At 44.4% G+C, this 16,528-nt stretch overlaps 1 protein-coding gene across 7 annotated transcripts in view; it reads left to right on the top strand.

Moving 5' to 3' along the window:
* Window positions 1-16,528, top strand: part of GRAMD2B (GRAM domain containing 2B) — a 154,326-nt gene that overhangs the window by 95,752 nt on the left and 42,046 nt on the right. Inside the window, exon 1 of one of the 7 annotated variants that reach the window (XM_056537325.1) lies at window positions 8,706-8,834. The exons of 3 other annotated variants lie outside the window; for them this stretch is intronic. Coding sequence is in view for 1 of the 4 variants with exons in the window: in XM_056537323.1 (XP_056393298.1) it covers window positions 13,057-13,073 (17 nt within the window). In the remaining 3 variants the exon portion in view is untranslated. Of the gene's footprint in view, window positions 1-8,705; window positions 8,835-12,452; window positions 12,618-13,003; window positions 13,074-16,528 lie in introns of those variants that run through there. 3 more of the 7 variants (XM_056537324.1, XM_056537330.1, XM_056537323.1) reach the window with 3 other exon arrangements.

Here is a 16,528-nt window from a genome sequence, read left to right as displayed (position 1 = left end):
AAAAAATAAAAAAATAAAAATTTGAGAAACTGTTTTTCAGTACCCATTCATACTGCCTTTCTGCAGTATAGGTGTCTGTTGTAATGTCAAAATAGGGATGCCAATGTATACTGTAGCAGTCCATTCAATATGAATGGAGCTGCTACAGTATACGTCAGCATCAATTTTTTTGACATGATGCTGACAGATATCTAACATACTGCTGCAACGCAGTATGAACGGGATTGGGCAGTGTAGGGTCACTGAGCGCATCTGCAGCATATTTCACACCGCGGATGCCCCCCCCCCCCCCCCCCCCCCCCCGGCAGTCACAAGGGTCAGATCGTTGCTTTGGCTGGGTAGTTCAGTGTGTCTGCTCATGACTGCCGGTAGAGATGAGCGAACTTACAGTAAATTCGATTCGTCACGAACTTCTCGGCTCGTCGGTTGTTGACTTATCCTGCATAAATTAGTTCAGCTTTCAGGTGCTTCGGTGGGCTGGAAAAGGTGGATACAGTCCTAGGAAAGAGTCTCCTAGGACTGCATCCACCTTTTCCAGTCCACGGGAGCACCTGAAAGCTGAACTAATTTATGCAGGATAAGTCATCAACTGCCGAGCCGAGAAGTTCGTGACGAATCGAATTTATTGGAAGTTCGCTCATCTCTAACTGCCGGCAAGAAATACGCTGCTATGAGTGGACACACAAAGCTAACCAGCCACAGCAGGGAGCTAATTATTGTGCCTGCTGGCAGGCATCCACAGCATGTATTATGCTGCAGATGTGCGCCATGTGATCCTACACACTATGCATTTTCATTTTTAATTCTATTGTTTGTTTTGTTTTTTTTCACTTTTTATTTACTTTATTTCTACTTTATGCTTTGGAATACTTCGTATTCCAAAGCATTGCAGTTATTTGCTGCCTGCCTGGCACGTCCTGACAGGCAAAAACTGGGGCAGACCTGGGGTCCTTGTAAAGAACCCCAGCTGCCCAGGTAACATTTAGCAACCCGCGATCGTTGTGGGGTGCTACAGGAGAGACAGAGGGATCCCCTCCCTCTGTCAAAACTCCTTACAGCTTGTGGTCGGTTCAGACCGCAGCTGTAAGAGTTAAACTGCCGAGACCGAAGTTTACTTGGGGAGCTCCCTCCCTCTGTCAAAACTTACAGCGTGCGATCGCTTCTGACCGCGGCTGTAAGGGTTAAACTGCTGTGTTACAGCAGAGTCCCTGCTGCGATCTCGTGGTTGCACTGGGCAGCACCCACGAGAACCATGGACGTGTATACTAGTCCTGGTGCGGGAACGTGTATACACGTCCATGGTTGTTAAAATGTTAATGTTAGTGTTTCTTATTTTTTAACAAAGCTAAAATAAAAGCAAAAAAAAGCTGCAATCTGTACCCTGGTGATGTCTGGCATACTTTGTAATTACATAATTGTATAGAACGTTCTGTATGACAGTCTGGCAACAGCTGGAGACACTACTACTGGTGGTGTGTGTGTGTGTTTTTTTTTTTTTTTTTTTTCTTACCCCCCCCCCCCAGGTGCAACACGTCTGTCTGTTAACCCCTTAAGGACCCAGCCCAAATATACCTTAAGGACCCGGCCATTTTTTTGAACATCTGACCAGTGTCACTTCAAGCATTAATAACTCTGGGATGCTTTTACCTTTCATTCTGATTTAGTGGTAAAATTTTGTCGATACTTGTATCATTTCTTGGTGAAAAATTCCAAAATTTTATGAAAAAATTTAGAATTTTGCATTTTTTGAACTTTGAAGCTCTCTGCTTATAAGGAAAATGAATATTCCAAATACATTATATATTGATTAACATATACAATATGTCTTCTTTATGTTTGCATCATAAAGTTGACATGTTTTTTACTTTTGAAAGACATCAGAGGGCTTCAAAGTTCAGCAGCAATTTTCCAATTTTTCACAAAATGTTCAAAATTGGATTTTTTTTTTTCAGGGACCAGTTCTGTTTTGAATACACCATTATAAAAACTGCACCCCTCAAAGTATTCAAAATGACATTCAAAAGGTTTGTTAACCCTTTTGGTGTTTCACAGGAATAGGAGCAAGTTGAAGGAGAAAATTCAAAATCTTCATTTTTTTACACTCGCATGTTCTTGTAAACCCAGTTTTTGCATTTTTACAAGGGGTAAAAAGAGAAATTTTCTTAAAATGTGTAACCCAATTTCTCTTGAGTAAGGAAATACCTCATGTGTATGTCAAGTGTTCGGCGGGCGCAGTAGAGGGCTCGTAAGGGAAGGAGCGACGGTGGGATTTTGGAGAGTGAGTTTTTCTGAAATGGTTTTTGGGGGGCATGTCACATTTAGGAAGCCCCTATGGTGCCAGAACAGCAAAAAAAAAAAAAAAAAAAAAACACATGGCATACCATTTTGGAAACTAGACCCCTTGAGGAACGTAACAAGGAATAAAGTGAGCCTTAATACCCCACAGGGGTTTCACAACTTTTGCATATGTAAAAAAAAAAAAAAAATTTTTTTTCACTAGAATGTGTTTCCCCCCCCAAATTTCACATTTTTGCAAAGGTTAATAGCAGAAAATACCCCCCAAAATTTGTAACCCCATCTCTTCTGAGTATGGAGGTACCCCATAAGTGGACGTTAAATGCACTGCAGGAGCGCTACAATGCTCAGAAGAGAAGGAGTCACATTTGCTAATTTTGCTAAAATGGGGGGGCGCATTTACTGCCAGAAAAGCAAAAAAAAAATTACATTTGTAAATGTCTTTGGAAAAAGAACATACCTCATATCTGGGCGTGAAACGGATCTCCGGGTGCACACTGGTCACGGAGGAACAGGAGGGCAGTCAGGGGCCTTGAGCTTCTGCCTATGGAGCCAGAACAGTGGGACCCCCCCCCCCTCAAGGGGAATTATATGGGGTACACTAATAACTAACAAGGGGTACAGTGGGACATAAAAGGATAAAACAGGTTATGTTCCCAGAATGATGACCCAGAGCATAGCCAAAACTAAAAAAATATGCCCACCCCAAACCCTATGCTCTGAATCATCATTCTGGGAATGTGATGTGTGTGGCCGTCCCTAACCTGTTGCCTCAAATGCGCACCCCGCTCAGGTGGAGAGCGCTGTGCATTTGAGGCAACATAAAAAGTCTCCGATGATAGTGACTAATAGTGAAATTCAGTGAACCCAGCCGTTCAATCTGGATTCCGGAGTCGCCAACAAACTCCGGAATCCGTGGCTGATAACCCTCTGGGGGTCTCCAGACAGGTTCACTGGAAGGGGGCTCTGGTAAAATCGCCTGGGGGGTCGGACTCCTAGTACGAGCGGCATCACCACTCACACTAGTGCCAGCCACTGGGGCACTTTCATGGGGGGTGCGAGGCCTCACCTGGTGGCGTCTCCGCCGCCGTGCAGGGGGCTAATCATCAGTACTAGGAATGTTGGATTTTCATCGTCCTCACTGACAGATTCGGAGTAGGAGGCAAGAAAAGCGTATCTTGTATCTTCGGGTCAGCGGGTCACACGGCGGGACCCAGCGGGACCCGAATCGCGGCAGATCGTTAGTGTGAATTCACCAACGATCTGCCGTGAATTCACCAACGATCTGCCGTGCCCCCCCCGTGGGCACTGGTGTCGCGGCGGTGGTGGTCGCCGCCCGGTGCTATGCCATTTTATGCTAGGGACGTTGGGGACCCGCTCTAGGTAGGTGGCCTTGACGTGGCGAGTGGGCTTGTACTTTTTGATCAAAAATGTATACTAACAACCTGTTCTTGATATTAAGCTGAGAAGCAATCAGATCATTATACAAGATTGTAGATGTGCACCATGTCTGTTTTCTTCTAACCGAATTCACAAGGACAGCAGTGGTGTCTCCATATGTTGCCAAATGGGAAAACGAATACAGCGTAACAATACTAGCTTGTCATGTCCAAATATATTGCTCTTCAGAATGTTTTGCTCTTTTTCAAAAAACAATTGTCACACAACTCTGCTTGGTGCTTAGTTGTTAGCTAATTTGGATTACTGTAGTCTAAAAGAGGACTCCTTTCTAAGGAAGTGGTTTCCCGTGCTTGAAAGTCCCTTTTTTTTTTATTTATTTTTATTTTTTTTTAAAACAAAGTTTGTCATGGTCTACCCACAGGTGGGGGTTTTGATTATAGCCCAACACCTTACAGTACGTTTGGCATTTGCCAGACAAAGATTGGCAAATTTGCCACTGACGTCCTGTGCCCTTCACAGATGAAAACAGGTTCACACTGAGCACATGTGACTGTCTGGAGATGCCGTGGAGAATGTTCTGCTGCCTGCAACCTCCTCCAGCAGGACCGGTTTGGCAGTGGGCCAGTAATGGTGTGGGTTGGCATTTCTTAGGGAGCCCCACAGCCCTCTGTGCTTGCCAGAGGTAGCCTGACTGCCATTAGGTACCAAGATGAGATCCTCAGACCCCTTGTGAGACCATATACTGGTGCGGTTGGCCCTGGGTTCCTCCTAATGCAGGACAATGCTAGACCTAATATGGCTGGAATGTCAGCAGTTCCTGCAAGAGGAAGACATTGATGTTATGGACTGGCCCGCCCGTTCCCCAGACCTGTATCTGAGGACATCTGGGACATAATGTGTCGTTCCATCCACCAATGCCGCGTTGCACCACAGACTGTCCAGGAGTTGGCAGATGCTTTTAGTCCAGGGCTGGGAGGACATCCCTCGGGAGACCATCTGCCACCTCATCAGGAGCATGCCCAGGCACTGTAGGGAGGTCATACGGGCACGTGGAGGCCACACACACTATTGAGCCTCATTTTGACTTGTTTTAAGGACATTACATCAAAGTTGGATCAGCCTGTAGTGGGGTTTGCCACTTTGGTTTTGATTGTGACTCCATATCCAGACCTCCATGGGTTAAGTTGGATTTCCATTAATAAATTTTGTGATTTTTGTTGTCAGCACATTCAAGTATGTATATACAAAAGTATTTCATAAGATTAGTTCATTCAGATCTAGGATGTGTCATCTTAGTGTTCACTTTATTTTTTTTTGAGTAGTGTATTTCCCATTCCTTTTTTTTTATATTTTTTTTTATTTATTTATTTATTTTTTTTAAATCCACTTCTGGCTTTGGCTCAATCTGCAGTGGCAGTTTTCCAACAAAAGTCAGAGAAATACCTGTGTGGAAACCTAACCTAAGTATAGCATTGCTCAGCCAACAAAGATGAAACCAAAACACTTTGTATACAGTCTCTTGAAAGATTAAATTATTGACTGCAATTGCCATAAGACAATGACCATTTTGTGTGGTTCACTGCACATAGTCTGACCCCCCCCCCCCCCCCTCTTACAGCTGTCTAGGTAACTTTAATCATACAGATACAAAATCACAACTTTGCAACAATTAAGATACACACAGTTGAAACAATGATGTGTGAATGAACCAATGAACAGTCAAGTGACTGTTCCAAAAAAAATTCTATTTCAATTATTACATTTGGTTCTAATTTTAAAGTAAAACTGACATGTTTACCCGCACTAAACCCAATATACTGCGCTATTGTGCGGGTGAACAACCTTCAAATGCAATGCAGAGGTCACTTCATTGTACTTATAAAGTATCTCTGGCGTTAGATGTCTTTAACCCCTTAAGGACTCAGGGTTTTTCCACTTTCGTTTTTTCCTCTTCACCTTTTTAGCAATCACAACCCTTTCAATTTTGCACCTACAGACTCATGTGATTGCGCAGCTCTGCATAATGGAGGCTGGAAGCCAGCTTGCTGCTCTCACCTGCCTCTTCCATATTCTCTGGTCTGCCCCGTAATGATTATTCAAAATATTCACTTTCATGTGGCTAGGATGTGAGGGCCTGCCAGTTCCTTTACTATACTGTGCTTTACTCTATGGTGGGTGGTTTTTATTATTTTTTTTGTTTTTCTGATATCAATTCAGATTGTCGATATGTGGCGATTCCTGGTCAATTGGGTCCCCAGTGACACGGGGGGGGAAGGGTGTAGTTATGCAACAGCTGGTGGCACATTATTTTTTTTTTCTATGAAAGTCTGCCTCCAGCAATTGCATAAACTACAAAAGGGCATTTTGGGAGTTGCAGTAGTGTGCCTCCAGCTGTTGCATAGTTTCAAGTCCCAGCATGCCCTTCGGCTGGAAGTGCATGCTGAGAGTTGTAGTTTTGCAATAGCTGGAGGCACACTGGTTGTGGAACACTGAGTTAAAGGGGTTGTGCGCTGCCCTGCAGTTCGGAGCTCCGCTCACAGCATCCGGAAGTTCATTACTCCGAACATTGTGTGCGGGCCGCTCACAGCGTCCGGAAGTTACGCCGAACGTTGTGTGCGGGCTTCAGTGTTCGCAGCCGCCTGGCATGACATCACGCCCGGCCCCCTCGTAATGTCTTGCCCACCCCCTCAACGAAAGTCTATGGGAAGGGGGCGTGACCGCTGTCACGCCCCTTTCCCATAGACTATGGTAGAGGGGGCAAGCAAGACGTCACGAAGGGGCCGGGCGTGACGTCACGCCCGGCGGCTGCGAACACTGAAGCCCGCACACAACGTTCGGCGTAACTTCCGGACGCTGTGAGCGGAGCTCCGAACTGCAGGGCAGCGCACAACCCCTTTAAGTAACACGGCGTTTCGCAACTGGTGTGCCTCCAGCTGTTGCAAACTACAACTCCCAGCATGCACGGACAGCCAAAGAGCATGCTGAGAGTTGTAGTTTTGCAACAGCTGGAGGTTTGACCCCCCCCCCCCAATGTGAATGTACAGGGGTGGAGGTTTACAGGAAGTTTCTCGCTGCAAGTTTGAGATGCAGCAAAGTTTCCGCTTGAGCTCAAACTCCCAGCAGAAAACTCGCTGTAAACACCCGCACGTGGGACTGTTCCCTAAAAACACTACACTACACCTACACAAAATAAAGGATAAAACACTACATATACCCCTACACATTTACATCCCCCCCACCCTGGTTCAGCAGTTTCCAAAAACAGCCTCCAGCTGTTTCAAAACAACTCCCAGTATTGCTGGACAGCCATTGACTGTCCAAGCATGCTGGCAGTTTTTCAACAGCTGGAGGCACCCTGTTTGGGAAACACTGCCGTAGGATTATTTTGGTATCTGAGTCAAGTGTAATTCTTGTATCTGGGACCATCCCTATGCACATCCCTAATTTAGGCCTCAAGTGTGCATGGCGCTCTCACTTTGGAGCCTTGTCATATTTCAAGGCAACAGTTAAGGGCCCCGTATGGGGTATCTCCGTACTTGGGAGAAATTGCCTTACAATTTTTGGGGGGTCTTTTTTTCTCTTTTTACCCCTCATGAAAAGGTAAATTTGAGTAAACTTGCGGTTATGTACAGGACATAAATGTACGTCCTGGTGTGCGAAGTAAAGGGGTACTCTGCTGGAAAACACTTATTTATTTATTTTAAATCAACTGGTGCCAGAAAGTTAAACAGATTTGTAAATTACTTCTAAATTACTTCTGTCTGACAGCCCCATTCACCCCCCCCCCCCCCCCCCCCCCCGGATCACCAGAGACCTGATATCGCCGCAAATTGCTGGTCTGACTTGGCCGGCGATCGCAGACAGGGGGGGGGGGGGGGGGTCATACAAATATGTATATTACTTCTATGTAAAAATGTCTTAATCCCTCCAGTATTTATCAGCTGCTGTATGCTACAGAGGAAGTTCTTTTCTCTTTGAATTTCCTGTCTGACCACAGTGCTCTCTGCTGACATCTCTGTCCATTTTAGGAACTGTCCAGAGTAGGAGCAAATCCCCATAGTAAACATATCCTGCTCTGGAAAGGTCCTGACTTGGACAGAGGTGTCAGCAGAGAGCACTGTAGAAAATAACTTTCTGTTGAGCATACAGCAGCTAAGTACTGGAAGGATTAAGATTTTTACATAGAAGTAATATACAAATTTGTATGACACCCCCCCCCCCCCCCTCCTCCTCCTATGTCTGCGATCGCCAGCCAAGTCAGACCAGCAATTTGCGGCGATATCAGGTCTCTGGTGATCCGGGGAAAAAAAATGGGTGAATGGGGCTGTCAGACAGCCCCATTCACTCTTACCCAGCAGGAGTGAAGTGGCATGATTGCCACCTCACATTCACGTGATTGATCGGTCGGAACGGGGTCGCTTACCTCTTTCTGGTCCGGCGAAGGTCCCCTCAGGAGCGGCGGCGGTTCCGGCGGCAGGATAAAGTAGGAGGTGAGGCCTGTTCACCTTCTGCTGTTGCTAGGCAAAAAGTCTCAGCATGCACAGTGAAGGGCATGCTGGAAGTTGTAGTTTTGCAACAGCTGGAGTTCCATCAACAATGCCCAGGATGCCCTTTGGTAGTCTGTGCATGCTGGGGGTTGTTATCCTCTTCAGGACACAGGGCGTATGGATACGCCCTGCATTCAGAGTCCTTAACGACCGAGGGCATATCCATACGCCCGTGGGAAATCCGGTCCCCACTGCTAGCCGCATCCCGACATATAGCCCAGGGGGTCAGAATGTCCCCCCATGTCGGCGATGACAATTCAGTCCAGCGATCTGCTGCGATTCCGGGTCAATCGGGTCTCTGGTGACACGGAATTACATGCTGTTGGGGGCCGTCTCTGACGGCCCCGAACAGCCATAGCCAGCAGGGGTGAGGTGGCACTGGTTTACCGGCCGACCAATCAGGGCACCTGCTGCGGCTGTCACTCCCGCAACCTGCTCCGCCCCTCTTCCGGAGGACGTGAGCGGGTGCGGGAAGTTGATCCTGGCAGCTGGGGACCCCGATTCCCCCAGCATCCCTGTTGGGATCGGGGCCCCAGGAGCGGCGGCGACGACGAGGGACTGACCTGCGGTGGCGTGGAGCAGCAGTTGGGGGTGAGTGACGGCCTCCTGCTGTTGCTTAGAAACAGCTCCCAGCATGCAAAAAGGGCATTCTGGGAGCTGTAGTTATGCAACAGCAGGAGGCAGACCACCACAACTCCCAGCATTCCCTTATGGGCATGCTGGGACTTATAGTTTTGCAACAGCTGGAGGCACATTTTTTCTATGGAAAAGTGTACCTTCAGCTGTTGTATAACTACAACTCCCAGCTTGCACAAACAGCTAAAGTGCATGCTGGGAGTTGTAGTGGTGCATCTGCTGGTTGCATAACTAAAACTCCCAGCATGCCTGTTGGCTGTCGGTGACTGCTGAGAGTTGTAGTTTTGAAACAGCTGAAGGCACACTGGTTGTGAAACATTTTTTTTTTTTTTTTTTTTTTAACCTCAGTGTTTCACAACCGGTGTGCCTCCAGCTGTTGCAAACTACGACTCCCAGCATGTACGGTGCATGCTGGGAGTTGGTTTGCAACAGCTGGAGGCACACTGGTTGTGAAACACTGAGTTAGGTCACAAACTCGGTGATGCATAACCAGTGTGCCTACAGCTGTTGCAAAACTAAAACTCTCAGCATGTACAGTCTGTCAGCGCATGCTGGGAGTTGTAGTTTTGCAACAGCTGGATGTTTATTTCGAATATGAAGACCCTTCAAATCCACTTCAAAACTGAACTGGTCCCTGAAAATATTGAGTTTGAAAATTTTGTGAAACATTGGAAAATTGCTGCTGAACTTTGAAGCCCTCTGATGTCTTCCAAAAGTAAAAACTCATCAACTTTATGATGCAAACATAAAGTAGACATATTGTATATGTGAATCAAAAAAAAATTTGTAATATCCATTTTCCTTTCAAGCAGGAAACTTCAAAGTTAGAAAAATGCAACATTTTCTAATTTTTTCATCAAATTTTGGGATTTTTCACCAAGAAAGGATGCAAGTTACCACAAAAATGTACTACTATGTTAAAGTAGAATATGTCACGAAAAAACTATCTCTGAATCAAAATAACTAAAAGCATTCCAGAGTTAATGTTTAAAGTGACAGTGGTCAGATGTGCAAAAAAACGCTCTGGTCCTTTAGGCCAAAATGGGCTGGGCTTGGTACTTAAGGGGTTAAACAGCTGTAGGCACATTTTTTTTTTTTTTTTTTTTTTTTTTTATGAAAGTGCATCCAGCTGTTGCATAACTAAAACTCCCAGCATGTATGGTCTGTCAGTGCATGCTGGGAGCTGTAGTTTTGCAACAGCTGGAGGTTTGCACAGGGTACATTCACACGGGCAGGTTTACAGCAAGTTTTCTGCTGAAAGTTTGTGATGCAGCAAATTTTCCACCGCAGCTTGAACTCCCAGTGAGAAACTCTCTGTAAACCCCCCGCCCGTGTGAATGTACCCTAAAAACGCTACACACAATAAAAAGTAAAACATTACATATACATATTCCCCTACACAGTCCTCATCTCCCCCCCCCCCCCCCCCCAGGCATGCTGGGAGTTCTTCAACAGCTGGAGACACCTGTTTGGGAAATACTGCTGTAGGGTATTTTGGTGGTGGATGCAAATCCCCAAAATAGGCCTCAAATGCGCATGGCACTCCCTCGCTTTGGAGCCCTGTTGTATTTGAAGGAAATGGTTTAGGGCCACATATGTGGTATTTCCATACCGGGGGGGGGGGGGGGGGGGGTGTAATTGTGTTACAAATTTTCATGGTCTTTTTCTCCTTTTACCCCTTATGAAAAGGTAAAGTAAGTTGGGGTCTACACAGCATATTGGTGTGAAAAATTTTTTTTTTTACTCTTAACATGCTGGTGTTGCCCCATACTTTTCCTTTTACCGCTTGTGATAATTAAAAGTACGGAACTACCCCATATGTGGGTGTGAAGTGATCTGCGGGGGCACAACATGGCTCAGAAGAGACAGCGCACCATGTACATTTGAGGCCTAAATTGGTGATTTGCACAGGGGTGGCTGATTTTACAGCAGTTCTGACAAATACCCTCATGTGACCCCATTTTGGAAACTACACCCCTCACGGAACATAACGGGTATAGTGAGGCTTAACACCCCACAGGTGAATTGTCATTAAAGTTGGATGTGAAAATAATTTTATAAAAAAATTCTCACTAAAATGCTGGTGTTACCCAAAATTTGTCATTTTCACAAGGGAGAATAGGAAAAAAAACTAAATTTGTAACCCCATTACATACCCCATTTGTGGATGTAAAGTGCTCTGCGGGTGCACTACAGTGCTCAGAAGAGAAGGAGCACCATTGGGCTTTTGGAGAAAGAATGTGTGTTTACAAAGCCCCCATGGTGCCAGAACAGTGAACCCCCCCTCATGTAACCTCATTTTGGAAACTACACCCCTCACAGAATTTAATAAGCGGTACAGGGAGCATTTACACCCCACTGGTGTCTGACAGATTTTTTGGAACAGTGGTCCGTGAAAATGAAAAATGTTTTTCATTTGCACAGCCCACTGTTCCAAAGATCTGTCAAACGCCAGTGGGGTGTAAATGCTCACTTCAACCCTTATTAAATTCTGTGAGGGGTGTAGTTTCCAAAATGGGGTCACATGTGGGGGTCCACTGTTCTGGCACCACGGGGGCTTTGTAAACACACATGGCTCCCTGACTTCTGTTCCAATCAAATTCTCTCTCCTAAAGCTTAATGGTTCTCCTTCTCTTCTGAGCATTGTAGTGCGCCCACAGAGCACTTTACATCCACACAAAGCCTCCCAAAATTTGTAACCCCATTTCTTCTATCACCCCTTGTGAAAATGAGAAATTTAGGGTAACACCAGCATTTTAGTGAGAAAAATCTAATTTTTAATTTTCACGTCCAACTTTAGTGGAAATTTGTCAAACACCTGTGAGGTGTTATGGCTCATTGTACCCCTCGTTACATTTCTTGAGGGGTGTAGTTTCCAAAATATATTAGAATTTTTCATCAAGAAATTATGCAAGTAGCGACAAATTTACCACTAACACAAAGTAGAATGTGGCGAAAAAACAATCTTGGAATCAGAATGAAACGTTAAAGCATCCCAGAGTTATTAATGCTTAAATTGACAGTGGTCAGATGTGCAAAAAAATGGCCGGGTCCTTAAGGGGAAAATGGTCTGGGTCTTTAATGGGTTAAAATGGAACTCCAGTGAAGAAAAAGGTTTTTCAATTCAAAGTTAAACAAACTTGTAAATTACTAGTAATAAAAAACCTTAATCCTTCCAGTACTTTATTAGCTGCTGTATAAAACTGAGAAATTTGAAGTGCTTTCCAGTCTGACAACATTGCTTTCTGCTGACACCTCTGTCCGTGTCAGGAACGTGTCCAGATTAGAATCCTATCCCCATAGAAAACCTCTCCTGCTCTGGACAGTTCCTGACACGGACAGAGGTGTCAGCAGAGAGCACTGTTGTCAGGCTGGAAAGAACTTCACAAATTTCTCTGTAGTATACAGCAGCTAAGTACTAGAAGGGTTAAGATTTTTTAATAGAAGTGATTTTATAAATCTGTTTAACTTTCTTGCACCAGTTGATTTGAAAACTGGTGCCCATAGCAACCAATCAGATTGCTTCTTTCATTTTGCAGAGCCCATGTTAAAAATGAGGAGAAATCTGGTTGCTATGGGCAACTCAGCAACTTTTCCTCTGGACAGGTTTTGCTAAATCTCCCCCATTGGCTTTTTCTTGTTTCCCAGCACTCCACATTCTACTCTCTGCCAACAAGGCTCCATTGTTTCCCTGGCTTGAAGGGAGTGAGCCCTGTCACTAAATTGAGACAACTGCATGTGAGTGAAACACGTCCCCATGTGGTGGCCACTGAACAATGTTGCGATAACATGTTTTAGGACAGCCTGTTTCTGTATCCGCCAATCTTCTGACTGGAATACTGCATGCTATAAAGGGATTATTGAAAGGAAAGATGGCATTTTTTTGATGCACGACTGGAACATTTTAGACACAAAATTGATCGCCTAAAAACAATTTTGGCTCAGGGAAAAAGTTGTAATGTGCCAAATTGACAGCATGCACCACTTGTCACCCCCCCCCCCCCCCCAAATATCTGGTTTTTGCCACAACAACCAATCACCGCTCAACTTACACTTTACAAGAGGCCGTTAAGATATGAAAGTTGAGCTGTGATTGGTTGCTGTAGGAAAAAGCAGACCATTAGAGTTTCAGGCTGATAAATATGGATCTTTTGTGGTGGTTTGCAGTGTCCTCACAATGTCCATGAGATGGACGTAAGCACCTCTAGTAGTAGTTATGGAAACTACACAGTAGCATTGTTGACATGTTTGTCCCAAAAAATGTACTTACAGATATAATTTTCTGTTAAATGTCTGTTTGAATGGGACCTCAGCTTGAATTACAATCAGTTTAATCCGAAGTAAACATGGCCAGATATGTAATCTTTATCGTGTCCTCGTCTGATAGGATTATTGACGCATGTTTTTTTTTCATGAATAGACAATACCGTGAAATTAGTGTAATCCTACATGTACCCCTGACAATAAGTCAGAAATATATGACTGAGAACACCATTGTTCTCTTATCCCCGAGTGTTTACAATATGCATGTCAGTTTATACTCTTGGAGGGGTGCTCCTTTCCTCTAATGGACTAATGCCTATTGTCAAACCATGCAAGCTGATTGACAGATGTAGGTGTGTTACCTTTGCTGTTACACATTCCACCGTGGAATACTTTTACAGTTCATCATGAGATATAATAAAATGGTGAAGTCACTTCTGCTTATGTTGTACATAGTGTGTGACTTGTTCCTTAAACCTATAAAAAGAACAGTTTGTGTTGGACATGTTATGTGAATAGTGTTCCATATGTTAACATTTCTTACATTCACTAGCCAACAGTGTTATGGACAAAAAACAGGAGACTTGGAGAACTAAATCTGTATAGTCTTGAGGAAATAATAAAAAGGGGGACATTTTCATTATTTCCAAGGATTACATTTCAGAATGGGGAAATGTTTTTTCATAAACTAAGCACAAGAACAAGGGATTGATGGCCATTGCATATAGAAGTGAACCTGCTCGATGTGTTAGCTGTATATTATAGCCGACGCCTTCCTGCAGCTGCAAAATTGGACTTTAGTCTGATCAGTTTAACCCTCTGCATGCCACAATCAAAATGTGATCATGCCACACCTGTCAGAGGGGATCAGCAAGCCCCCCCCATGACACAATCATTGGTTATTATGGCAGTGGGGGCTTCCTAAAAGCCCTTGTGCCTGCCATAGTAAATCGAATACCGTGTCAGGCAGGCTCTAGAATAGAGCACAAATTGAATGAATGCTATGGAATTGCATAGATCAGATCAATCTTGTACTATCTAATAAGCAGAAGCAGTTTGACTGCTTTATGTAATTTTGTGGTGGTGGTAGTAGTGGAGGAAAAGTAATGGCAAATAGTTTGCCATCATACATGAGAACAAATGTAATCCCCAGTAATTATGAAAAATTATATAAATTTCTGTAATTGTGCTGGTCAGTAAAATGAAGATTACATTTTCTTTTTAAGGCCAAGTTAAGAGCGCAAAAGCTTAATCCCTCAAATTGTAGATTCGGGTCTTATCTCCGCATAGCAAAGGCATAGATCTTGTTCTAGTTCCAACAGAAATGGCGCCTGAGGTACATGTTAGATGGTACACAAGGACAGGAGAGAGCACAGAGGAGTGCTATCGGACAGCATGGCTAGCATGCCAGTCTAGTAGTCTGGCACAAAGGGCCAGATAATTCCATATCATTGTAGAACTGTATGATCACTTTTTGACTGTACAAAATATATGATCATACAGCATGGCCGCGTCCAGACACAATCCAGACATCCTCAATAAACATGTGCCTTTTAAAGTGCACTCCTTTTTTTAAATGTATTTTATTTGTTTATTTATTGTCTGCATTAATGGCATGAACCCAACGTGCTATCCGGTGGAAAACTTTTTTTTTTTTTAAATCAACTGGTATTTTAGGAACTGTCCAGAGCAGCATATGTTTGCTATGGAGATTTTCTCCTACTCTGGACAGTTCTTAAAATGTACAGATATGTCAGCAGAGAGCACTGTGCTTGTGATGTCAGCAGAGAGCTCTGTGTTGCAAAAAGAAAATTTCCTCTGTAGTATTAAGCAGCTAATAAGTACTGGAAGGATTAAGATTTTTAATAGAAGTAATTTACAAATCTGTTTAACTTTCTGGCACCAATTGAGTTAAAATAAATAAATTAAATAACTAAATTCCTCCGGAGAACCCCTTTAATCTAGTAGGCTTCAATGTTCTCCAGTGCAACACATATATATCTTCTATTTGTGACACTCCATACACTTAGTATTTTTTTGCTTTGCCAAGATGGTTAAAATTCCACATAAATGGTGAGATTCATAGAATTTTATGGTAAACACAAAGATGCTGTTTCATATCACCGATGCAAATGTCCGTACGATAGAGCATGGGGTCTTTCCTTTTAGAAAATATATTTTTTGGCTATATTACACAAGATGTAATGTAATCAAGTGTCTGAACTGACTGTTGTGTAAGTGTTATTAAAATGGTATGTACTGTACAATGAGTCACTGACCTATGTTAAAAGCACAATGTGGTTTAGAATAGGAGAATGGTGTCACATACTTTAACAGGACAAGCTGTACAGTGGCCCTAGCTGTGGTGGCAATCATATTTTACTAAGGTGGTCTGGTGGAAGCAGAGTGGGTGATGTTGATGCATTCCCTGTTCTGTGAATATGAAGGTTCTTTTGTTATGTTGGACTGCGCTGGATAGGTTTCACATAGGTTTGACTTGGTAGCCAAGTCACTTTATGGTACTAAAGTTACCTTAAAGTGGTTCTCGGCTTCTTTAACTCCTTAGGGATCGACAGATTATCGGTTTGGCCGATATTCACGATTTTGGACATTATCGGTATCGACAATTACCATGCCAATAATGCCCCACCCCGCCTCCCCGGGCAGAGACCACCGCTGCCCCATTGCCTCCCCCAATCCCCGGTTTTATAATTACCTTTTCCTGGGGTCTGGGCTACTTCTGGCTCCTGGGACGTCCTCAATGCGACGTCACAGTCAGTGCCCACAGTGACAGCTCGGGATGCCACCAGAGCCAGAAGTAAGTGCGACCCCCGGGAACAGGTAATTATTAAACTGGGGATGGGGAGGCAATGGGGCAGCGGTGGCGGTGGTGGTTGGACTAGGGAGGACCCCAGGACAGGCAGGGGGAGAGAAGCGGGTGGCGGTGGCGGTCTCTGGCCCTGCAAAAGCCGCTGCAGTTCATTGATTTAAATAGCCCGCTTTAAATCATTGATCTGCAGCGGCTTCTCTGGGGCTGGGTGGGGGGGGGAAATAGCCGATAACTTATACAGATATTCTGATATAAAAGTTATCGGCTATCGGCCTGAAAGGTCAGATTATCAGTATCGGCCCTAAAAAATCGATATCGATCGATCCCTACACCTTAGATCCCATGGTCAAATCAGGACAGAGGCATCAAAGGGATTAAGGCTCAACAACCCCAACGGCACCCAGCCAGTAGGGCTGGACGGTATACCGGTTCATACCGAATACCAAAATTTTTGTCCTGCACTATATGAATTTTTCCCCATACTGTAATACCGGTTTGGCCCCTCCCCCTTGGGAATGAATTATCAGCCCAGCGCTACATTGTCCCCATCAGGGTA

Source organism: Hyla sarda, chromosome 1 (assembly GCF_029499605.1).
Source record: "Hyla sarda isolate aHylSar1 chromosome 1, aHylSar1.hap1, whole genome shotgun sequence".
NCBI lineage: Eukaryota > Metazoa > Chordata > Amphibia > Anura > Hylidae > Hyla > Hyla sarda.
This window is presented reverse-complemented; position numbering and strand designations above follow the sequence as displayed.